General features: G+C 37.8%; 1 protein-coding gene across 4 annotated transcripts; it reads right to left on the bottom strand.

Moving 5' to 3' along the window:
- Positions 1-2,039: 2,039 nt before the first annotated feature.
- Positions 2,040-23,110, bottom strand: CASC3 (CASC3 exon junction complex subunit). 4 transcript variants are annotated; one of them, XM_032235351.1, is made up of 14 exons: positions 22,847-23,109; positions 20,006-20,033; positions 18,003-18,040; positions 17,148-17,303; positions 15,019-15,170; positions 14,271-14,447; positions 13,431-14,119; positions 10,206-10,270; positions 9,542-9,653; positions 7,981-8,079; positions 6,308-6,537; positions 4,878-4,997; positions 3,447-3,486; positions 2,040-3,314 (listed from the first exon to the last, which is right to left on the bottom strand). In XM_032235351.1, exons 1-14 carry the CDS (start codon positions 23,054-23,056, stop codon positions 3,301-3,303), a joined length of 2,130 nt encoding a protein of 709 aa, XP_032091242.1. In that variant the 5' UTR covers positions 23,057-23,109; the 3' UTR covers positions 2,040-3,300. The 4 variants fall into 4 exon arrangements, with proteins under 4 accessions (XP_032091242.1, XP_032091240.1, XP_032091243.1 ...); XM_032235349.1 differs by having other exon boundaries at positions 2,040-3,486; positions 22,847-23,110; XM_032235352.1 differs by lacking the exon at positions 3,447-3,486.
- Positions 23,111-25,514: the final 2,404 nt, after the last annotated feature.

Here is a 25,514-nt window from a genome sequence, read left to right as displayed (position 1 = left end):
GGTGGTGGTGGGTCATGTAACTGAGTGTGCGTGAGTAATGTCCAGTTTGCCATTCCCCCTCAGTCACATGCCCTCCCACCTAGCCACACCCACCGAATAGGTAGTAAACATTTTTAGAACCCACCACTGGTGTGTGTGTGGGGTGTGTGTGTATATACGTGTGTGTGTGTGTATATATACGTGTATGTGTATCTATGTGTGTATATAAGTGTATATATGTATACATGTATGTGCATGCATACATTTAAGTGTATGTGTGTATAAATGTATCTATGTGTGTGTATTAATATAATTTGAACCTAATTAATGAAAATTCTGAATTTTGAAACTAATTTTTATTGTAATAGCTTCACCTTCTGTTACAATGTAGAAAGAATAGTAAAACTGGTATCACCCACCATTTTAACTAGGGATATTATTAGAGTAACTTAAAATGTCAGTATTAAGATATTCGCTCACACTTGCCGACTCTGGTCCATAGAACAATTACTTGTGAATTATGGTGCCCTCTACTGGTTGGTTATTTGTCAGTCCAGAAAGGGGAGCAGCATGTAGAGTGTAACATTAACATCTTCCCAGCCCAGTTGAAAGGAATTGATATAGGGTGTGATCTTAATTGATATAGGCTGTAATCTTAAATGGAATTAAAATATGAAGGCTAATATCTATGAAAATTTATAGTATTTCTTGTACTAGGACATCCAAATATTGTTGGATATTGTTTAAATCAAATAGAAGTGGATTAAATATGTCTCTTGTGATTAACACTGCAGCTGACCTAAAGTCTTCCTTCAGAACACAACACTTGTGCAGGAAACCTAATATCTTTCTAGAAGCATCTCAGGCAGGTTCCTAAGTTCTCTGCTGATTGATGTCTACTGTACATTCCATAACCTGTATTATCTTACTTCAGTCTCCTTCCACTTATTAAACCGTTAAAAAGATTTAAGGAAGATTGTAGTTTTTCTTCTTCCTCTCCTAACAAAACCTGCTTTTCAGTTTTTAAAAGTTAAACACTGTCTCACAACTCACTTACAAACTTACTATTTATTGCTAAGACCAAAATATTTCACTTAAATATATTTTCCCAAATACTTAATATTTTTCCTTTTTTCACAATTATATGGAATTGTTTCCCATGAGACGCGGTGGCACTGTGCCTACTTCTGCTGATTGCCAGCTGCCTGTAATTTAGCAGTTCAACTCAAGGTTAAGTCAGCCTTCCATCCTTCCGAGATGGGTAAAATGAGGACCCAAATTGCTGGGGGCAATATGCTGACTCTGTAAACTGCTTAGAGAGGGCTGTAAAGCACTATAAAGTGATATTTAAATCCAAGAGCTATTGCTATTTGTCTATGCCCCTGAATTCCATAGTAAGATAAACCCCATGCTGCTTCTCCCTCACCAAATGCTTCAGGAACCAAAACCAATAATAACAACCATTAGTCAGACTAACTTAGACATCCTCCAGCTGTTTTGGCTTTAACGCCCAGAATTTCCAAATAGTATGGCCATCACTGATAATTCTAAATCAAAATCACAAATTTGAAAGACTCTTATCAGTCTTTTATACACCGAGTCCTCCAATCACTCTCAAACTTAAATCTGATTGCATAATTACTTGCCATTTTGGAGTGGAAAACATTAAGCACTGAAATATAAACCTTGAAACAGGCTATCATAGTTTTTTTTTTTAAGCAAAGAAAATTTCTGAACTCCCCACCCCACACTATAGTTCTTAATCTGCAAAATAATATTAAATGTGACCTTTGACTGGAAAAAGTCAACTACCTCTATTTCAAGTGGAATAAAACATCTTATACTATACAACTACGAAGTTTTTAGAGAAGCACCTTTATGCTAATTCAAGGCTAAGTTATTGATAGAGGAAACTGAAAACTAATAGCATCATGAGAACTGGTTCTAAATAAGCAGGAAGGAAGCAGGCTGGCTGAGGATATATGAAAATGATTAATAGACAAGCTTCTACTGAGAATTGAACATTTGCAGTACTATTAACACAAAAAAGCACTGGAACGAACAGGAACAAAAAAAATTTATTAACAAGAATTAATTATCACAGTGTCCTTAGGTCTAAGATTCAAGACTGATGTTAAACATTTAAACATTAAGGCAGAAAAAAACCAAATATATTTTCATCATACAGGTTTTTTTTCTTCAAATGTTAGCTAAACTGCTTTTTAAAATATTTTCTTTAAATAGATCCTGGTACATTCCAAGTAGGAATTTACACATGCACCAAAAAAAAAAAAAAAAAAAAAGGCAGAGAGATCCAGAATGTTTTCTGAAAACTTCACCAAAGATTAGTTCAATGCCAATCAAATTCCTTGTGCCCAAATGACCATTTTTTCCTATGCTTCTGTAAGAAATCAAGTACATTCAAAGTTTATGGGGATTATAAGAGGTGAAGCCATGCAGCCTGGATAGGGAAATGTAAGCTGCAAAAAGCAGGCAAGAAAAAGATGTCTGCAAGGCATCATTTAAGAGCAGTTTTCTCAACTCTGGCAACTTTAAACATTGTGAATTTCAGTGTCGAGAATTATACCTGCTAGATTGCTGGCTGGGAATTCTCAGAGCTAAAATCCACACAATTTCGTTGCCAAGGCTGAGAAATGCTGATTTAGAGTCCTAAAGAATAGGTAGTGCTATACAAAGAACAAATATATTTTCTGCCTTCTAACAATGCACCAGAGACTATTTGGAGCATAAAATGTCTAACTTTTAAGGTTATTGTAGGGCATTAACTACCCAAATGCATAATCTTGCATAAAATGGTATTTTATTTAAAAACTGTATTGTTGGGGAAAAAACATAGCCAAGGAAAACAAATCCCTACAACTCAAGCTAGCAAACCAGTTAAACAGAACAGAAATAAAGCAGGGACAGGTACATTGAATGAGAAATGGACATAGGGACGTGCTGAACAGATGTAGCTTGACACTTAAAAATTGTCACATTTAGTAAGGAATAAAGTAGAATTGCTCCTCTTTCATTGATCACATGTATCTTGCAAAGAACAATACACCAGGAAAAAAGGGGGAACTGCAAAAATATCTAATTTTGCTGATACCCTTCTGATAGACATCTTGCCTCAGATATAATACTGATATGGCCTAGCAGATGTATCTACACCCCTGTGCATCATTCATTACCAAGGGAAAAGAGAGGAGAGATTCCACAAAGGAGCTGTCTTCTGTCTTCCACAGGGCCAGCTCTGGAACTCTACTGAAATCAGCAAGATGCAGAATTCTCTAAATGTTGCTTCTTTCTTTGGACTTTTCATTTCTGCCATCCTAGATAAAAATGAGAGGGAGGAAAAGAGCAGAACTCTTTCATTAATATGGCTTTGGAGCCGATAGTATGAAGCCCCTTACCCACTGCACTTGTTTGCAGAGAAGTAACTCTTTCTTGAAGTGATATCTTACCTACTCCGACACTTTTCCCAAGAAGAAACTGCAAATCTGTCTGTCAAAAGAGGTGCTGAGTTAGGAGCACAGGCAAGCATTGACTCCCTGCCACTTCAGCCACGTGCCTATTTCCCCTTTCAAACAAGTGTTGTGGGTTGTATGAAGCTGGCTGAGAGTAGACAGTTAAGTTGCTCCCTATAGGAGCTGCTTCAAAGCATTTGAGATGCTTTGAAATGGCTTTTGAATTAATTAATTCCTGTGAAAGGAGGAAGGTTAGTCTCAGCACCACGATATCATCCAGCCTACAGTAGAAGATACATAAAGGGGTCCTATTCGCTAGTCTAAACAATCATCAGTGTAAGACAGAGCTTATTGTTGCCAAGATTCAGTCAAATTCTTCATCATTTCCCCTTTATGAAACAGCATCCTTGTTATTGGCCACTACACACAAGTACATAACTTTTTTTTTAAATCACTGTGTACAACCACAGAACTCCTTACAAGTAATATTCCTGCAGAACAATTTAACTTAGCATTCTTTGCAACATTCTACCTGCCTACATGGAAGGAGTGAGTTTTAAGAAACATTCTGTTGGGAAACGCCCAGCCTCAGTCTGAAACGGTGCGGCCCAGTCACAAATTGTGAGTTTAGTCGGTATTTATCTAGAGAATAGTCAGAAGTTAACAATTGTTAATACAAATATATTATCATAAGTCCTTAACGTTACTAACTTTTGCTATCTGTCAATTCAACAATTCAATATGAAATCAGCAAATTAACAAAAATCTGAATTTAATTTACAGTAACTGGATATCTAATCATAAAACTATTAACTCAAGAAACCAAAAATAGTTATTCCCATTTTCTATTAAAAGTTTCAGAAATTTTTCTCAAATGGTGCCCCCAAAATAAAGAAATGGGGTTTCTGTAGAATTATATATTCTTTTCTACATATTAAAAAGGGAAATGTTTTACCTTCACATAATTTGGAGCAATATTAATATTGTACTGATAAGCAATAGGGCCTCACATATTTTCAGATAAAGAAATAACACACCAAATAAAGATAAAACACAAACAGTGAAGCTTTTGTCAGGTCAATTAAATAGTGGTACATTCATTTATACATTGCACAAAAAAGTTCATTCAGATTTATTGTTAGGTAATCTCTCAAACAGTGAAATTGCAATTAAAGATGAATTTTAAAATACATTTTTAGTTTAGTCAAACAGGATCTAGACATCAAGCTTGATTTTAACTTCTATGTTTATTTTTTAAAATCTTCATAGATGTTAACATGAAACCTATTTACAATCTGTATTAAGAAACTAGAGCTTGCAACATAACAATCAGATGGAGAGATCCGCACTCTCATTACTAAGGACAATTCTTCCAGTGGAAGCAGATACAATAGTAAACTAGGAAGAGACAGGGGGGAAATAACAGACCTCAGGGGGTGGCTTGATAGTAACTGGTTGGGAGGCTCTTCGGGGAGGTGAAGGTTTGGGCTGCACTTGCTGCTGAACTGTGTTGTAGTAGGTGACCCCTCCATACACCTGAGACTGAGCCTGGAAATCCAAAAGGAAAGAAAGAAAAAGGATTGGTTTGTTCCAAAATGTTATTATATATATGTATATTTAATTCACTGAAATTCAAAACACAGACATGTTAGTTTACTTAGAAACTCACTGAGTTAAAAAGACAGCATAATTTCACAATTATAAAATATCAACATTATATATTTTAAAACTTTTGAATGCCTACTGAAATACAAGCATTTTATTAAAACTTGCACAGAAAGATTTTCTTAAGAATACAGTATATTCTAAGAAACAATGCACTTCATTCTTTAGCCATCAGGTTATTGCATTACTTCCTTCCTGCATTATTGTAATTCATCAAATTTAATTGCTGTTTGTCTCTATACAATGAATGTTTATTTTATCTCTTCACCACTATTCTGGTTATGTCCAAAGACAAATGAGTTAGATATCTCACTAAGATAGTAAGATGGTCTACTTTTCAGCTCATTTGGAAAATCAGTGGATTTAATAATTACTTCAGAATTATAAATTCTACATCAAGTAATATAGTTTATAATTAAGAAAGCTATCAAGTTTTCATTGCTTCATTATAACCATAATTTCTAGAGAGGATTGTCTTTGAGTCAGTGCTAACTTCTGGTGACTGCCTAGACCAATTCCTACAGTGGCAAGAATTTTGGGAGTGGTTTGTCACTGCCTTCTTCCTGGGGCTGAGAAGGAGCGATTGGGCCAAGGTCATCCAGATGGGTTCACAGTCTCCTGTTGTAATCCAGACTTTAATGACTATATTCTGCTTGCTTTCATGTTCCCCATATGCAACATATATGTTTCTGTTTATCTATTGACTGAGTGATAATCATTAAATTATATCTCTAAAAAGCAAAATTAATCTGCACCACTAAAATCCTTTTGGGGTTAGATGGGTAACTGTACAACTTTGGTTAAATTGATAAATAAATGAATAATCATTCATTTGAAATTGCTTATTAAAGTATGTACTACTACTATTTTTCACTAAATTTCAGCTATTTTTAATTTAGATTTATTAAACATTTTCATATAAAAAACAAATGGAAAGGGGAAAAAACAAGTCAAAGAAAAGAAAAAGAAAGCTACAATTAAGAAATATATAAACAACTTTCAACCATTTTTTAACAGATTAATTATAATCATATTGTCCCTCTTGAATATTTTACAAATCTTCTCAGCCCCTCCTTTAATCTGCATCTTTTTAAATCTTCAAATCCATAAATCAGCAATTCATGTTTTTCTTCTTTCAGAAAAAAAGTCCCCCAAAAGGCCTGGATTTAAAAACAAAACATAAGTAGACTTACTTGAGTGTTAGGATACAGGTGGGGAGGCGGGGGAGGTGGAAGGGGTCCTGGAGGGTAGGGGTAACTGGGATTGCCAAAATTCATTACTCCAGGAGGGGGAAAGTAGGTTGGTGCTAACAGCTGTTGTGGTGGTGGTGGTGGTGGTGGCTGCTGTCCAGGGGGCATGGAGACAGGAGGAGGATATAAGCCAGCATTAGCCAGAGGTGCAGGTGTCTGATGTGGATGCAATCCTGGCAAAGACAGATAATGTAGTCAACCAATCCTGAAATCAAAATGCTATCAGGAAGCAAAGATGGAATAGATAACATTATAATATATCTGCTCACTTAAAAGAATAATTGATCCATCTGGCTGCTAAGAACAATAAGTCACTGGAACAAACGTCTACAATATGCCACATGTATCCCTGTTCTTTGCTTGCAGAGATTGATTTTCAAAGGTTAATCTACTTGATTAACAGAAGGATCAGAATATCTCTCCCCCTCACTCTGTATACATTTTAAAATTCTTTCTTCTTGTGCAGTTATTTATTTCATTACATTTAGACACCGCCTGACTACAAAACATATCTGGGAAAGGAAGAAAATAAAAGTACAATAAATTAGAATAATGAAGACAGTATCAAGAATCAATAGAGATTACGTACAAAAAAAAAAATCATCCAAAAGAAGACTCCATCCACCCTAACCCAAAACAGCCAGATTGTGAAGGTTTTCTGGAATATTGTTAGGGTGGGAGCCACAGAGATCTCAGAGGGATTTCATTTCATGGTCCAATTTTTTTAAAAAATTTAATCAAAGGGATTTAATACATGCCACCCATGCCAGTTCATTAAATTTTAAGAAGGCATCCAAGAAAAGAGAAAAACAAAGTTTTAAAAGTATCAGATAGACATAGTAAAAGACAGTGTCTTTCCTTGCCAGTGGTAGGACCTGAAGTAAATATAGGTTCTCCTCTCTCCAAAACTGAAAGGTAAAAATGTAAACTATGCATCAAATATGTGAGAAACCAATTATTCTGAATGTTCTTCTTTTCCAAAGATCAAATATTTTACAAAAAACAAAGTCCTTTACCTTCAACTTTATAGTTCCAATAAATCCAATCTCAAGTTACAAGTTTTATTTTCCTTCAATTAAAATCATTCCAGCTTGCAAAACTCATATTGGATTTTATTGCTTAGAGAGAACATTAAAAAATACACCCCACCCCCCATTTTTTGTTTGCCTGATGTATCTGAATTGCCAAAACTCAGTTTTGGAGCTTTATCATTTAGATACTTATAAAAGCTTTTGCAATATAGCAAAATGGTACAATAGAATCCAAAGCTTCCTTACGGCAATGTATAAAAAAGTAAAGCTTTATAGCAGTGCCAAAAAGTTTTGTCACTCCAAACAGGGAAGGAAGGAAGGAAGTGCATCTACTTTCCATCTTCCTCAATTTCCTTACAGAATTAATATTTTCTTTAATGCAGAAGAGCAACCATGTGCTAGAAGTGATAAAACAATTTCAGTTTATTGTTGTTAACAGCAAATAATGTATTGTTGAAATGTATCTTAAGAGATATAAGTGTTGCACTGCAGGAATTTGGGGATATTTCTAAAAAGCTAAAGTACAAAGGAAATATTAGAGAAAAATGAAGGAGAGAAGAGGAGCTATGAAAAATCAGTCCCTACCTGGATGTGAAAGATGCATTTCCGGTTGAACAATCACCCCTTGAGGAGGAAGCGGTGTAGGATTTTCACCATGTGTATAAATTGGACCTTGGAACTGTACTGTAAGGACAAATCATTAGACATTATCTTTTTAACACTGATAGAAGTAATTATTATTTTGAAATTAAAGTAAAAAGAAACCTCAGTTGCCATCAGGCAAAGTAACAATAACAACATAATTTTTCAACAGTTCAGTACATTAGTAACTAGAGCAGCAAACTGGGTTCAAGTCAATCCCGCAGCCTGGAACAGCTGATAGGCGGTATTCTGGGAGGCAAATCCAACTGCCAATCAGCGGCTCATGCTAAATCAGGCTATGCTGAAGCTGACCAGGCTGTTTGCTGCAAGGAGGCAAAGACCGAAGAATGGAGGCCAGTAAATGGGTGGGGCTTTGGCAACATTCTCTTTGCTGTATAAGTTGTAAAGACATTTCCACCAACTTTGGGGAGGGGATAAGTGCGTCTTGTACACCAAAAAATATGGTAGTCCTTGGGTTACGATGGCAACTGGAACCAAAGTTTCCATCACTAAGCAATGCAGTCACACGATGTAGCATTGGCAACTCCATCCATCCTTGTTGCTATTGTTAAGTGAGGATTACGTGAGTTGTTAAGCTGGGAAGAGATGGGAATGCAGGGAAACAGGCCAGCAAGTGAAAGCTATGCAGTATGAGTAGACAGGTGGGTGTCATGAGTGAGTGCTATGGATACAGGCAAGTGAAAGAGTGTCACAGGTGAGTTCTCCTGAGCGCAGGCAGGAGGGTGATGCTATGAAGCACAAGCAAGCAAATAGATGCTGCAGGCAGTTGCTATGAATTGCAGGCAAGTGGGTGCTGTGGATGGGCACTTTAGAACACAGGTGGACAAAAAAAGCAGCAGAAGTGAGAGTGACTTGCGGGAATGACTTGTGATCTCTTGCTGTCTTCCCTATTCACTATGCTTATGGAAAGCCAATAGGGAAGGTTGCAAATGGTTACTGCGTGATTGTGGAACACTACAAATTTTAATTGCAGTTCAGTTTACAAAGCAACAAGATTGCATTCATGTGACTGCAAACCTGAAGACTGATTGTGAGTATATCCCGTCTGACACTATCCTAACTTTGAATAGTTGCTGAAGAAGTAGTCATAACTCAAGGAGTACCTGTAACTCAAACAGGACAGCACCATGCATTCTATCAAATGTGTCAGATCAAACGCAAGATGCAGATGAAATACATTAAAAAATGATTACATTCTAAGTTTTAGAAATAAGCTGTTTTTTCTAACAAGGAGCAAGCTTCCAGAAATCCTTTTTCTAGCTTACAAGAGGCAAAAGCTCTTGCGGTTTAGAAAGAATACTTATTCAGTATCCAATTGAGAGTTTCTTAACTTTCCCCATTTTCATATGTACTAATATAATGGTACTTCCCTGAATTATTCCTTCAGAGTTTAAGATTAAGAAAATGATATGTAGTCCACAATACTGCAAAACCCAATCCAAAACAAATATAAAAATTCTTTTAATGAACACTTTGCACTCACGTGCATCATAGTAATGCCCTTCCATTATACTTATATGGACTGGTGGAGCAGGTTCTGGGACAGGCCTTTGACGCTGTGATGAGTAGCGCTTTGCACGCCCAGCTTGAACCCCCTGGAAAAAAGCATAGCAATGTCTAATTTCTTAAAAGATTGCCAGAGTGAAATCTTTTCCTTTGTGATGAGCTTTGTTAGCATTAGAAAGATCTTCCAATTATTAAAGTTCGCTTGAATGTTGTATATCCTTAAAAGTGGATAATGCCGAGAGATGAACCCCACATACTTCTTTTTTTAATTCCTAGTTTTCCTATTCTTAGAGGCTCAGAGTGGCAAAATGTTTTCAGGAGAGACATGAAGCCTGTGTCAAACTTTGCCCAGAAATGACTGACTGTTCTTTTTTTTAACAATACATTAATGTTTCTTTCCAACAGTATATAAGGAGGATTGGGTCCAATTGGTATGCCATCTTGTCTATCATTTTGTTTCCCAAAAACATTAAATCAAAGTTAGATGAATCTATTGCAAACCCAGTATTCCACAAAGCTCAAAATGCTGGACTGATCCTGTTGCTTGATATTCATTCCTTTGATGGGAAATTCTACTACTATTGTCTACATTCCAATTGAACCCATCATTTCAGAAGCAAGAAAAATAAATGGAATGTTACCATGTCTTCTATCCTGTTGAACTGAGGAGGTGGGGCTGCTCCAATGTGCATCTGATTAGGCAAACCTATTAGGAAAGACAAAGGAGAAAGGAAACATCAATTATTCTTCAGCTTTACCCTTAAGAAAAATTTAAAAACAGAAAGCAGGTTTGGAGATGTCCTAGATCCATGATGGTGAACCTATGGCATGTGTGCTACAGGTGGCATACAGTGGCCACTCTCTGGTCGTGCGAGTCATTGCTCTATTTCAGGTCCACCGCCCATGCGTGCACGCTTCCTGCCGGCCAGCTGGTTGTTGGGTCTCTATTGTGAATGCACGGGGCGGGGCACCTATAGGAGGGTTTCTGCTGTGCATGTGTGGGGCTTTGGGGGTTGGGGCACACGCTTTGGACACTCGGTCCACAAAAGGTTAGTTATCACTGTCCTAGATAATATGAAAAAGGCAAATGCTGTTGACTTTGATGAGGTTCTGCCCAAATTCTCCCATGCTGCCACATGGCAGGGAATGGTCCCAGGAGGAATGAGATTGGGAATGTATGCCAAGAGTATATACTGTATTTTTCACTCCATAAGACACTCCTGACCATAAGACACACCTAGGTTTAGAGGAGGAAAACAAGAAAAAAAATCTGCCTCCCAGCATCCATTCAGTATTCATCTGGCTAGCATCCTTCCAGCAAACAGCCTGGTCAGCTTCCTCCTTCGTTTCTGCTGCTTCCACTGGGGAACACTGGAGCCTTCGCTGCCGATCGGCAGTTGGACAGGCCTCCCAGAATACAGGCAATCAACTGTTCCAAGCGGCAGGGATCGCTGCCGCCATTCGCCGCTGCTGCCATTCGCCCATGTTCACTCCATAAGATGCACAGATATTTCCACCCACTTTTGGGAGGGGGGAGAGGAGTGCATCTTATGGAGTGAAAAATACGGTACTCCCAGCAGGGTCATTCAAGGCATGCAAGTCATCTCAGCTGCCCTGTTAAAGCCAGCCAAATTGGGCAGCAGCAATATAAAACGATGCTGGAGCCAGATGATTATTTAAGTGACAGCAGCAAATTCATTTAAGTGATAATAGCATCATTCCATTCAGTGCAGAAGGCAATGATAAACCACTCATGTGTCTCAACAAGAAAGCCACACAAATGAACAATGGAATAATATTAGAATTCCAGTTGATTAATAGCTCAGATCAAATGTCACACAATAGGCTATTGAGGAAGAACTGAGTGGTTAAAGAGGTGGTCTCGAAATCAGAAGACTGAGTTCCAATGCTGCCTTAGACATGAAAGCCAACTGTGTGACTTTGGGCCAATCACTCCCTCTCAGCCCAAACTATCTCATAGGGTTGTTGTTGTTGTTGTGGGGAAAATAGGAGGAAGAAGTACCATGTTTCCCCGAATATTAAGACAGGGTCTTATTTTCCGCAGGGAGAGCAGGGCATGATGAGGCTGGGAGGCACACGAGCTGGAGGCAGAACAAGTGCTCGCGCAACCTCTCTTTCCAGCTGGGCAGAGCGCCATGCGGCTTAGTGCCTTTGGGGTATTACTGGGTCGGTGAGTGGTGCTCTGCCCGGCTGGAAAGGGGCGTTGCCGGGCGGCTGCTCGTGAAAGCAGCTGTCCGGCAACCCCCGCTCCAGCTGGGCACAGTGCCACCCACCAACCTAGTGGTATCCCAAGCAATGTGAGCGCCTTTGCCCCCCTCCCCCCCCACGGATTTGCGCCTTCGGATATTGCTAGGTTAGTGAGTGGTGCTCTCCATGGCTGGAGGGGGAGTTATCCAGGGGGTTTATTATTGGGGAAGGGCGTATATTTTTGCCCACAGGAAAAATATGTCATGGTCTTATTATCAGGACATGTCGTAATTTTGGGGAAACACGGTATCATGTATGTTTGCTACCGAGTTATTTATAAAAATAATAAGGGGATGGACAGATGGATGGGAAACAGACAGATGTCTGTCCTAGAGACATTGTTTTGGATATTTGAAGAATGTTAGAAATAAGAAAGTGAATTCAGATACAGGTAATCCTCAACTTTAGACAAGTTGCTTAACTACCATTTAAAGTTATGATAAACTTCAAAATAGTACTTATGGCCTATCTTTAAAGATAAAAGTTTTGCACACACATGCATGGTCATGTGATTGCATTTTGGGTACTTGGCAACTAGCAGATATTTAGTCAGTTGCTGTCTCCTATGGTCATATGATTGCAGGGTGTCTTGTTTTGTGCTGTTTTTCAGCAGAAAATAGCAAAAATATCCATTGGATATACTGGATTAATGACTATGTGATGGGCCTAAAATTGACTCTGGTCACATAGTGCCTAGAAGTATGACCACAATAAGTAATAATTGAAATTCTAAGTTTCATTGTGGCCCCTAAAGGCTCCGGAGGCCTCCTGAGGGTCCCTGAAGGCTCCGGAAATCGGAAATTGACCCTACAGACGAACCGGAAGTCACAATTTCAAACTTCTGGGTTCCCCGTAGGTCAGTTTTTTGCCTTCCAGAGCCTTCCCTGAAGGCTCCAGAGGGCAAAAACTGGCCCTATGAGCAGACGGGAAGTGACTTCCGGTTTGTCCGTAGGTCTATTTTTGCCCCCGTCTTCAGGGAAGCCTCTTGAAGGCTCGAGGTCGAAAATTGGAACAAACCAGAAGTCACAATTCTCAACTTTCAGGTTCCCCATAGGTCCGTTTTTCACGCTCCAGAGCTTCAGGAAGCTCCTGAGGCTTCCGGAGGGGGGGCTATTTTTGCCCTCCCCAGGCTCCTAGAAAGCCTCTGGGGCTTGGGGAGGGCGAAAAGACCTACACTCCCATGAACTCCCTTGCTCCCCATCCACCCAGCAGCAGTCACTTAGTACCTGCCTGTTGGTTAGCAACTTCCTTCTGGCTTTCCCACTGACATTTTTCCTGCAAGCTTACCTCAAGCAAAATAAATAGCAGGGATTCTGAGGAAGGAGGGAGGCAGGTTGAGTAAGGAGGGAAAGGAAGAGAGAAGGAAGACAGGGGAGACGGAGGGAGAGAGGAAAGCTTTGTTTCCCTCCCACAAGGAAATACAGTGGGAAGTCAGAAGTTATACTTGCTCCCACTGATGTTTTGCCTACCCATTGTCATTCTGTTTCACTGTTTGGGTAAGAAAAGATCTCTGAAATGATGTTTAAGAGAGGGCAGTTCTCTAGTTTATATATTCTGTAAACAAAATTATTTTTTCCTTGTTTTAGTATATCACTTACCCTGTGGTGGTATGAACTGGGGTTGCCCTTGATTCCAGTTTTGTTCTGTCATATTCAACTGAGTCATGTCTTGTTCAAGACCATCCAGATTTGCCTCAACAGGTACCTCCCAATTACCAGTCTTTGCTGAAGGAGGTGATGGTATAATATCAGCAGTTTTTAATGGTTCCGGCATCAACCCTGATGGAAGTGGAACTTCATCTGCCAGTTTTCCTGTCTCACCTGCTTTGTTCCGACTCCTTCTTGCCCGAGAATAGGATTTTTTTTCCACAGGCCTATCTGGCTGTGTCTGTAAAATATCTGCAGGTGGAGTTTGATTTTCCAAAACAACTTCTTCTTTTTTAACAGGGCTGTTTTGAATAGGTGGTATCTCAGATTTGGGAGAAGGCTCTCTTGCAGGGATTGGATCTGATCGTCTGGCTCGGTAACTGCTCTCAGGCTTTGATTGTTCATTGAAGCGAGGTGCATGTTGACTACTTACATCCACAGCTCGATAACTTGGGCGAGTATCTTTATAGCCACTAGGTTTGGGAAATGCCCTTGGACTGGCCATCCGTCCTGTTCCCGCTGAGTTTCGATTAATGAATGTCCGAGGTGCCACAGAAGTATTGTCTAGACTCTGATGTCGTGGTGGCTTACTTGGTCGTTCACTGGACCAATTGGATTCTCTTTGTGGTGGACTCCCAAATCTAAAGGAAGAGGAGATGCTATTGATCAGAAATGAATGTTTTATGTTCAATACATCATCACAATTGTTCTTCTCTCATGGACAGAAAAAAAAATTCAAGCTCTAGAATAGTATTCTATAAAAAGTACCCAGACCCACTTCTACAAATTCACCTTGGTTTGCGCACCCTCCTGGGTTTGATGTCATCAGGGTTGTGTGAAGAGCGGATATCATAGCCATAAAGAGCAATTAGCTCTTGTCTGGATTTTGGTGCTTGCTCATCCTCTCGAAATTTGTCATGTTCCCACCGTCCCTCATCTTTCCACAATTTACGCTGCCGACCCTTAGGTCTTGTGTACCAAGATAAAGAAAAACAATTCGAATTACAACAATTAGACTCGGGTATTGGGGTATGAAAAAGTTTGGGGACTGCTGCTCTATACCATTGATATAACAGTGAATTAAAGCCAGAGCCACTAAAAATATGGTTCCACAAGGGAAAATTTAGAACAAAACTAAATCCTTGGCCATTTTTTATTTTAAAAAAATCTTCATAGATTTCAGAAAGGCCATTATGTTTCTCAAGAAAAAAGATAACTCATCTGGGAAGACGTTATCATGAGACAAAGGAAATAGTTGTGACTGTAAATTAACACCTTCTTAGAGCTGTACTCTCCTATTAATGGCTGCCCAAAGTCAATTAATTATCCAATAACTACTAAAAGACTAAGAGTGGGTTCCATACTTTCCTTCAATCTCATTATATAACCCTCAGAATGAGACAAAATTTAAAAGCTAAAACGTAATCCTCTTTAGTGGTTTGTATATCTTTTTCTGTTAGTAGCCAGTTGTACCCACAAGTAAAGTGTTCCTACCTATGAATTCTTTCTACAATTGTTGCCTGTTGTTCCTATCACCTACCGTACTTCCTCTTCCTGGGTTTGTCCACGGAGGTCATGCTCAAAGAAAAGACCTTTACGAGGTATGTACGCTGGGTTCTTCCGGTCTTCATCATCATCTAGATGCTTAGGAAGTTTTTTACCAATTTTGTTTTCAACTTGTTCAGTGCTTTCCTAAAATGAGAGAAATCAAACACTAACTGACCTATTGAAAACCCAATACTAATATCCCCAAAACCATGGTTTTCTTTACTAAAAATGTGATTGATCAGGTGTTATGATTATGAATACTGGATGGACAGATGAGTGGGGATTCTTATAGGTAGCCCTTGACTTACATTCATTTGTTTAGTGACCAAAGTTACAGTAGCACTAAAAAAGTGATTTATAACCATTTTTCACTTATGACCATTGCAGCATCCCATGGTCATGTGATCAAAATTCAGATGCTTGCTAACTGGTGTGTATGTATGATAGTTGTAGTGTCCCAGAGTCACGTGATCATCTTTTCCAACATTATGACAAACAACTCAATGGGATAGCCAGGTTCACTTAACAGCCGTGTTCCTAATTTAACTGCAGCAATTCACATTGTAAAATGAGGCAAAACTCACTTAACAACTGTCTTTTTAGCAATAGAAATTTGAGGCTCAAATGTGGTTATATTGGTACAGGACTACCTGTACCAAATATAAATCAATCACCATAACATTATAAAATATCTTTGAAATACTAATATGAAATCTTTGAAAAACATGTAAAAGATAAGTACCTGATTTATAAAGCTAAATCAATAATTGAGTTCATATTTCAATATTATGTTAGGAAATAATATGCATTATAAATGATGAAATATGTGTCACAATAGGATGAATAATGTGTAGTCAATTAAAATAAGTCTTCTTTAAAAAATCTCTACATCTTTTATAGATATTAATGAAAATTATTTTAGCATGGTATTTAGGTAATATAGATCATTCTCAATAATGTAATTAAGATTGGGTTTTCTATCACTAAATGATTGTAAAGTAAAATGTCCCATGACTGCATCGCTGAGCAATTAAAATCTTAGCAGTTTCCATTGCCACGGGTAACCACTTCCCAGTGGTTAGCTGAGGATACAGCCCATCAAAGCCGTCCTGGTCCCTCCCAGCTCTGAGCTTCAGCGAGGTAACTCTCCCCACCAACGTATCTTCTCCCATCTCTTTCCTCTTGGCTCCCCTGCAGAGTGGGCACTCCTTGGTGGCAGTAGCAGGACCAGCACTAACTCTAAACCAGAGGTCCAAAGCTTTCAGCAATCTCAGTAAGCCACCACCATCCCCGAGCCTTTATCCCAGCAGTATCAGCGCTGCCACCAAATGTCATCTCAAGCCCCATGCAAAGCCCCAGCCGCCACTGCCGCCACCACCATGCATTCCACCAGCTCTGCCATGCCGTGAATATCTGCTGCCTTCCTCTTCCTCCTGCTGAGGCACACCCAGTTGGCCATATGTGTAGCAGAGAATAGGGGAAGATAGGCGGGTGGGGGAGTTGAAACACCCCCACGGTCATAATTGGGGTGGGCTGCCAATCGCACAAATTTTGAACACGTTATCACAAGAGCAGTGCAATAACCATAACTTTAGGAACCAGGCACCAGTACCTTTCATTCAGTGTGGTTCTAACTTCCAATAGTTGCTAAAATGGTTGCTAATCAAACAATACTTTTACATTACTCATTTCATTATACATAAAACATGGATTATAATATAAGTTGGTAAAAAATGTCAAAAGTTGCATTGAACTAAAATGAAAAATAATGATGAAAAATAATGAATGATAAAAACAATGGATAAATTTGATTATAATACACTGCTCATTATTACGTCTGAGTTTTATTGCTCCTACACTAAACCAAGATACCTCTTCTCTTTTTAGCTGCAAATATCGGAAACACAAAATATTGCTTATAAAATCCTTACAAAACTACTTGCTTAGAATGCAACTCCAAAAATAACACAAGCAGAAGAGAGAAAAAATCTACTGAAATGTGATGATTTAAAAATAAAGTTTTTTTCATTCTATGACCACAATATTTTGTTAAACAATACAAATACATATTTTAATTTCTAGGTTAATTAATATTTAAGCTCAAAATTCAGCAAAACATACCTGCCCATCCCCACTCTGCCTTTCACCTGCAACTGTGCCTTTTGATTCTGGTTTCTCATCCCCTTTGTCTGCTTTTGTTCTCAATTCAGTGTCATTTCTGTCCCGCTTTAAGTCCATTTTATTTGTTTCTTCTTCGCTGTATTCTCCTTCCTCAGCCTAAAACAAACATCCAATTTGGTTCAATTTAGAGGGACTGGAGAATAACAAATATTTTGTCTATGCTTACACTTTGCAAGACTGTATGTTATACTGGGTGTAATTTAATACCTTCTTTAATATATACAGAAACAAAACATACACCCAAAGCATGCATTTCTAGTCCATTTATGTGCAAAAACACAAAAACCTAAATGCTGCAAAGTAAAAGAAAAATATACTACAGAGAGTATATCCCAAAGAAATCTTTTCAAAAGGCAACTGGACTTTGTTTTTCCTTGAAGACGTTTCACTTCTCATCCATGAAGCTTCTTCAGTTCCGACTGAATGGTGAAGGATGGAAGGATATTCTATATCCTTCCTTATATTTGTTACAGTCATCTGGTCATTAGTACTCTTTCTGAGAGTCATTGAGGCCATTTTGAGATTTATCTGTGCTCTCAGGATCACCTGAATAATACAAATGGGTATGGAATCTTCTTGGAACTGCTGAAATATGCATGACTTGAATGACTGACACTCTCCATACATACAAAGTATATTAAAGAAAACAGCTGAATGGCCTTTCATGATAAGGAAGTAAATATTTCATGCCCTGATTTACCCAGTCTCTAAATCTACCTAGCAAGTTTTTAAAAAATCCAACTGCTGTTACATATTCATGCACATTATAAAATGATGTGTATGACCTCAACTCACCTCAGAATCCTCAGCACTTTCATAATCAGAGAGAACAGCTAAAAATAAAGAGTTGTTTGAAGTGAAAAACATCTTCCAAAATGCAATGTTTTAAAGATTTAATTCCCATATTTTCTCCCAATCATTTCATTCATACCCTCCAAATCCATTTGTATTACCCATTCCTTTTGCTCACATATAAAACCTTGTTTTATCTTTGGTTCATCCATCTAATATTGTTTGTTTTGAATATTCCATCTATCACAAAGCATAACAAATACAAAATATTGCTCCTCTGCATCTATTTCAGAGAAAACTACAGCACTAATTTGTTGACTAATACATCTTTCCTTTTAACATTAAATCCTCTTCTAAGAACTCTGCACTAAATTGTTCATCCTTCCCATGGGGGCTATCTCTTCACCAATCCTTATATTTGTTTCATGTTTGTTTTTGAATCCTTTCTAAACTCATGGTTTGTATGTGCAAAATGTTGGTCTTCATCATCCATGATCTTTTACAATCTTAATTCCTCCATATCTACCATTTACTGATACCCTGCTTTTTTATCCTTTTTTTCTAACTTGCTGTTCAGTATGACTCCAGAACTCTTATGTTTCTCCCTCTCTTAAAAATAATCTTATCTATGAAATACTTTTGTTTTCTGCAATTTTTTCTCTAGATTCCTGCTCATTATGCCTATTAAAATTGAATAAGGAAGTCTAACTGGATGGGTGTACAAACTAATCTTTTTCCAATGCCGATCATTTTGAAAAAAGTTATGCAATTTTCTTTATCAAGAAAGAAAAAGGTGGTGGTTACCTAACTACTGGTATCAGTAAGCTTGGAATAAGCTAATTATTCTAAACACACACAGAGAGAAGGCCATTTGCAAGCCTCTTCCAGGGATGTCTGCAAAATGGGGATCAACTCCAAGCTTTCAGTTCCAAGGTCCCTCTGAGCAGAGAGAGCTCACCGTGGAGCCAAAAAGAGGGAAGAACCTGAAATGCTGGACCCAGAAGAAAAGAGGAGTGGCAAAGTGATGGCTCCTGCCGATCTTGAGGGAAAAAAACCAAGGCTGCCCAAAGGAAGAATGGGCCAGCACAAAGAACATCACAATGCCACTCATTCCCCACGTTTGGGGTGGCCGAATCATTTCAATATGATTTTAGATGTGAAGATATCACAGAAAGGCTGTTAGCTGCTCTGATAATTTTTTTTTAAATTATGTGGCAGTTGGAACAGTGTTGTATTAGTTTTTCTGAAATTTTCAGTGGTCTTTGACAATACTGATCATGGATACTACTGGAGTGGCTCAGCAAGTTAGAAACTGGAGCCATAATGTGATGATTTCATTCCTAAGTGCAGAACTATCTAAAATAGCAATGGAAAGTTTTCAAGAAACTTGTGATGGGACTCTCATATATTTCCATCCCCCCCCCACCCTGTTCATGTGGGAACACTACACCCAGAGAATTGGAATAGAGTGTCATTAGTATGATGATAACATTCACCGTCATCCTTCCTTTCCTGGCCTTAGAGACAATAACAATTATGCCAACCTGTAGCTGGTGTTCAAACAGGGAAACACTAGCCTTAGTGATCCATGTCCTTTACAATTATATTATTGCACCCTAACCATCTTGAAGAACTGCAGCTTGCTATGGTAGCCAAAAAACAATGTGGAATATTGTGAAATAATAAACCTATGTCCAGGTAATTGATCATATATTGCTTCTACTGCTAACAACAGAAATATTAGACTATACAAAAAGACTTATTACCAAAAATGAAGGAGTAGAAGAAGAAATAGCAATAGCAATAGCAGTAGACTTATATACCGCTTCATAGGGCTTTCAGCCCTCTCTAAGCGGTTTACAGAGAGTCAGCATATTGCCCCCAACAATCTGGGTCCTCAGAAATACCAATTTGCAACAAATATTTTATGATTTAAAAAACATTGCTACGTAATTATTTAGTATTTCTAGCATCAATCACTACTGTTAAAAGTTACTATCACTTACCATGTCCTTCTATGCCATCTTCACTTTCCTGTTTTGAGAAAGAAAACATTTATCAAAGAAAGAAAATAGGCAGATGCAAATATGGTACATTACACTGCTCTAGGAATGTATTTTATTATGAAAAAATAGACAAATGAATTTAGCATGGTTATTTTCTAAACAACTGAGTATAATAGTTACTTTAAGATTGGGCAAAGTCTGAGGAGATCCAAATTATGAATTCTTTTGGCTTTGTGCTTCATTAGATGATTTTGTATCAGTTGTTACTTCTTAGTAGCCTACCTGCCAAACTACTATGAGGAAAACATTGAAGGAATTATTATGTATACAGTATTGAACTTCTTATAGAATGATTAACATGTCAATGCAACAAATAATCATACCACTATAACAGAGATGCATTATCAGGTTCTTAATATAAATATTAGGAAGAGATGGAATTGTATCAAAGTTTCCATTCAAAGTTTGAATGGAGTAGAATTAGAGGGTCCTATATTGCTTACACAATAGGAGAGTGTCTTGACTTCTATAGCAAGAATATCAATGAACCTTAGACTATAATTTATAAAACAAAAAATCATTTGAAATTTAATGGAATTCAGGATTATTTTTATAGAAAAGGACTGACAACTTTTTGTTAAAGGATAATGCTTCTTTAAAACACATGCTTTTATAATGTCCTATACTCACTAGGTTTTGGGAGGAAAGTAGATATGATTGTGCAACAAAAGGTAAAATGTTCAGAAGATAATAATCACTTGACTATCTAGGCAAGCAATTTAACAATGTAAGTGTTCAAGTTCTTACTACGGCTGAAAAACTGATATTGCGGCATTGGTTAAGATAAAGGTATGGCTATAGTCACTAAATGGATTGAAAACCTGATTACACTGCGATCTATCAAAGAACAGGCTAAAAATATTTTATCCCTAATATAATAAGATATGGACTCATTTAAGTATATAAGAAATAAAGAGATACATAGTTGAATATTAGTATAAGTATATAAAAACTGTAATAGTTTATTGTTGTGAAATGCTGCATTTTATGTATTTTTTCAACTTTTCAAATACTTATGAGCTTTTTTCTATACATATGTATTTTCACCATAATTATCTTTGTATATTGTTCTTTTATCATTTTCAGTTATTTTAAAAGCATTAAATACATAGATTTCCAGATAGCATCTTTCATAGATACATGATAGGGGAATACTACTTTAAATCGCCACATCTTGAATATTTCAAAGAATAATCCATCACCACAACCCCACCTCCCCCAAAATTTCAGGGCATAGATTTTTCCATTCTTTCTTGATATCTGGTCATTTTTCTTATTCTTAAACTTGTTTATGTGTGTTTTTTTGACTGTTATTTAAAACTAAGTCTGATTGTTGCTAGGAGTAATTATTTTGCTACATTGTAAGTAAAGCATCAGAATATTCCAAAAGAAAGAAGGCATCTTTTCCTTCCACTTATAGGAAATCCTGCCTAATGAAACATTAGAATAATTTTATCTTCTTCATAAGAGCAAGAACATGAATAATTTTCTTTAGGGAAAAAATGTCCCTTGGATATAATTAGTAATTCTTGGAAAATGCTAGGACCCAATACATGCATTGTCCAGGTGCATTTTTATAAATGAAAACTGGGTCTATATTCAGTTGTCTACGTTAGCAACTTAGATGTTCCTGAGACATCTAAGCCTCTATGTGCCTAAAAAACATAGATGTTATCTATGTTTCTATAAAAACACAAGAGAACCGATAACAAGAATGTGTCAAGGTATTATTTTACAGATGTTACTTTCTTACAGAAGTATTCACAATGGTAATATAATATTACTATATAATATAAATACAAAAAAGGTATACCAAGCCTAAATTAAAGCTGCAAGATCTGAATGTTAACTCCTAAGTACTTATACAGTTTTTAATACTATGGAAAACAGGTTCAAAATGGAAAAATATCATCATACAGAAAACACTGCTACTTGTTAAACTAAATGTAGGTTTGCTAAATGTAAGTGTAACAGATACATTGTAAAATAATAACTAATTCCTCTATCTACCAAACAAAATCCTTTATTTGTACAATAGCCCCTTTTCTGACTTTGAACTTTTAATAAAATGTCTGTTATAATTCACCTAGAATTATTTTCAAAGTAGAATTACAGTATCAACTTGGATGGTTAACCTAACAAATTTCCAGTTTCAAAATAACACAACAAAATATTCAGGACCACATTTTCATAACTTATTACACAAAACTCACAATGCTAATTTAAAAAGTGTAAGAAATTAACATCTGATATGCATTCAAACATATTATTATTTACCTACTAGAAACCAAAAGAATATGTGTAATTCCAGAGAGACTTAACAAACCAAGTTCAATTTAAACACCCGCACAATAAAAGATACCATTATTGAAATGTGCTTTACCACCACCATCCTTGTGTCTTAGAATACCAGGTACGCACCTTCTGCATACTGTATTACACTCAGAGATACAATTTTATTTAATGCAGCACGCAAACGGAAGTGGTGGCTATCTACTTCCGAGACGATTGAATGGCTATGGAGAAAACATTGAAAATACTAGCTTGTTTTCCCCCCATCCAAGCGGAATCTGTGGGCTATTAGTTAGCGACGAATTAAAGGAGAACTCTGCACATGCTCAGAACCACTTTCCTCTCCCCGGCTCTTCTCAACTTTGCAGGAGCCACCCGAGGAGAGGATCGCAGTCAAAGCCTCCCCGCTATAATATGTAAAGAAAGGCAGGGAGCCGATCGTTAAGGGCTTTCCCGTTCCCCCTTTCCCTTCCGGATCTTTCCACTCACACATTCCGAGTCGGCCGGGCTACCTCCAACCGTCACTGGCGCCTCCACATTTTCAGTTCCAGCAGTGGCACCGGCGGTGCTTGCCGCCGCGGCTAAGCCAAAGCGGTGACTGCTGCTGCGCGGGGAACCACCTGCGCTTCCAGGCGGGGAATCGGATTCATCGTCTTCGCTGCTATCCTGCGAAGCGCGCTGTCTCCTACGATCCGCCATTTTGACGGGACCAAAAAAAGGAAACCAGAAAAACGAAACGGTTAGCAGGAGGAGGAAGAGGAAGCAAGGCCCAAAGAGGATGACGGGTAACAAAGGTGACGTCCCATCATGAAAAGACTACGATTCCCATCAATCAACGCGGGTTTATTTCAAAACTTCTATCCGATCACCCAGAATTCTGTGCTTGGAGGCCCGAGGAGGGAGAAGGTTGCGCGGAGTAGAAAATTCGCGCCCAATTAAGGGCGATGACATCACGAGAAAGCGGTTCAATAGGCGAGGAAAGGGGGGGGGGGAGTCCTGGCGACAGTGTCACGTGCTTTATATTTTCTAAACTGCTGCATGAGAGGTGGGGACGGAAGGTGTCCTGCTAGTGCAGCTAGTCAAAGAAAGCATGACGTTTTCCCATTGCAGGGATTACATCATTCCCAGTTTTCCTGCAGTGCTAAAATAGTTGAGGCGCAGCAGCTTTCTCTGGAGAAAACAAGATAGCCATTAATGTTTAAAAGAATAGCGGCTTATGTAAGGCTAGGATAGTAGCCACTTGATTATTAGGGAGACAAATGCAAAATGCGATCCAGACATTAGGCAATGCGGATATCAACAGTGCTGTCTTTGTGCATCATTCTGGCAACTCCTATTACACCACCTAATGCCACGAGGAGAGGCCTCATCTCTATATTCTGGCCAGATCTTTCCCATGCTATATTTGATGGCAAAGCCCCTGAGGATGGGAGGAGCCCTGACTAAACAGGTTTCTGAGGTGTTTGTTCCTTGCTTCCATTCCACTCTGCGATCTCTTCAGGAATCTTTCTAATTTCTTGAAGCCATCTTAATTCAAAGGCTACCTCATTTTATGTTAAGGAAATTTATAATGTGGAGTACTTCCTTTTCTTTGCCCTGAATATTCCACTGATTAACTTAATTGGGTTGACTCCATTTTATATGAGGAGATGGAAGCAAAATATTCCTATCCATTTTCTGCATACTGCATTTTCATACATCTTTATCATTTCCCCTTTTTCTTGTTAAAAACACCAATATACAGCCTTTCTTTTTAAAGGAAATTTCTTGTTTTTTTATTTTCATTGGCTTTTTTGTAATTGGCAAATAACTTTATTACAGTAGTCATTAATAATTAATAACTAATAATTGTCATTCTTTGACTATAAAAAAAATATTCAGAACATCTATTATCCACCCCAGATTTGTGTTGAGAGTGGGTTAGGGATTCTCATATTTATTTGAGCAATATTCATTACAATTATTGACTGTCAAATCTTTAAGGAAGATTGCCACAAAGAAATAGACATTGGGCTAATGCCTATTTTGACCTAATACTGCCTAGAACTGCCTGAAGAAAGAGCAGAGCAGTACCATCTCCCCAAACCCGGGGAGAATATGGCCACTGAGGACTTCCCACAACATGGTGGGCTGAGTGACAGGGTGTTTTTTTTTTCTCTCCTGGTACAGACAGCTGATTATGCCATCAAAGCTGGCCATTTGGCGGTCCTTTCCCCAGATTTGAACAGGAGAAACAAGGAATGACCCTCAGATGATTATGTACCTGCTGGGAAGAGGGATCTTGACAAACACAATTTTCAGTAGAAGCTATCAGAGGCTTAGGTTTTCCATTATTTTCCTTCCAGCTGTTTATCTTTAAGTATCCTTTGGTTTAACTGCAGTTTAAAGTTTTCTTTACTTTCTGATTTATATTTTTAACTGTTAATCGACTGGTTGAATGCTGACTTATCCTACAATTCCTTGTTGGATTTTAACCAATTTTTGGCACTTTTTTTTACGGTTTGTTTGAGAGTTTTAAATCACTTTCACTTTTGCTGTAAAGAAGTCCATGGCAAGAGCATTTATCCCTTGCAGTAAAAAGCAGCCAATTTTTACTACAAGGATTCTATATTTTACCAGTTTTTAAAAGCTTTGGTCTTATTTTAACTTTTGATGGAAAATTTCATTTTTTTTCTAACTACCTTTTATTGTGGGGAATTTTATCTTCATTTTTCTCTGTGGTTGTTCAGTTATCGTACCTTTACTTCTCTAATCCCTGAGATTAAAACTGCTTGCACTTTTGTCGTGAATGCTAACTACAAGAGTTTTGAACTATATTAAAATGTAAATATGAATATAAATAACAGTAAAGGATTTGAATACAATATATATTCTTTACATTGTCTACAAAAAGAGATAAAGCCCTTTGGGATGTCTTTAAAATGCTTTTCAACTTACAAACCCTAATTGAAAACTTGGATAAAAAGTTTGATAAATTAGCGACAATGTTAAAGCAACCCCAAGATAATAGCCAGATACAATAACAGCTGGACTAGACTTACAGTCAAATTGATTGGAATCTAATCTTGCTGGCAGATATGAAGGAAAAGGAGTCTGGCTTGAGAATTACAGGTTTGGTGAATAAGATTAAAAGAGGCACGAATATAAAAGATTCAGA

The sequence above is a fragment of the Thamnophis elegans genome, chromosome Z, assembly GCF_009769535.1.
Source record: "Thamnophis elegans isolate rThaEle1 chromosome Z, rThaEle1.pri, whole genome shotgun sequence".
Lineage (NCBI taxonomy): Eukaryota > Metazoa > Chordata > Lepidosauria > Squamata > Colubridae > Thamnophis > Thamnophis elegans.
Note: the sequence above shows the minus strand (reverse complement) of the source record. Positions and strands in the feature narration are given on the sequence as shown.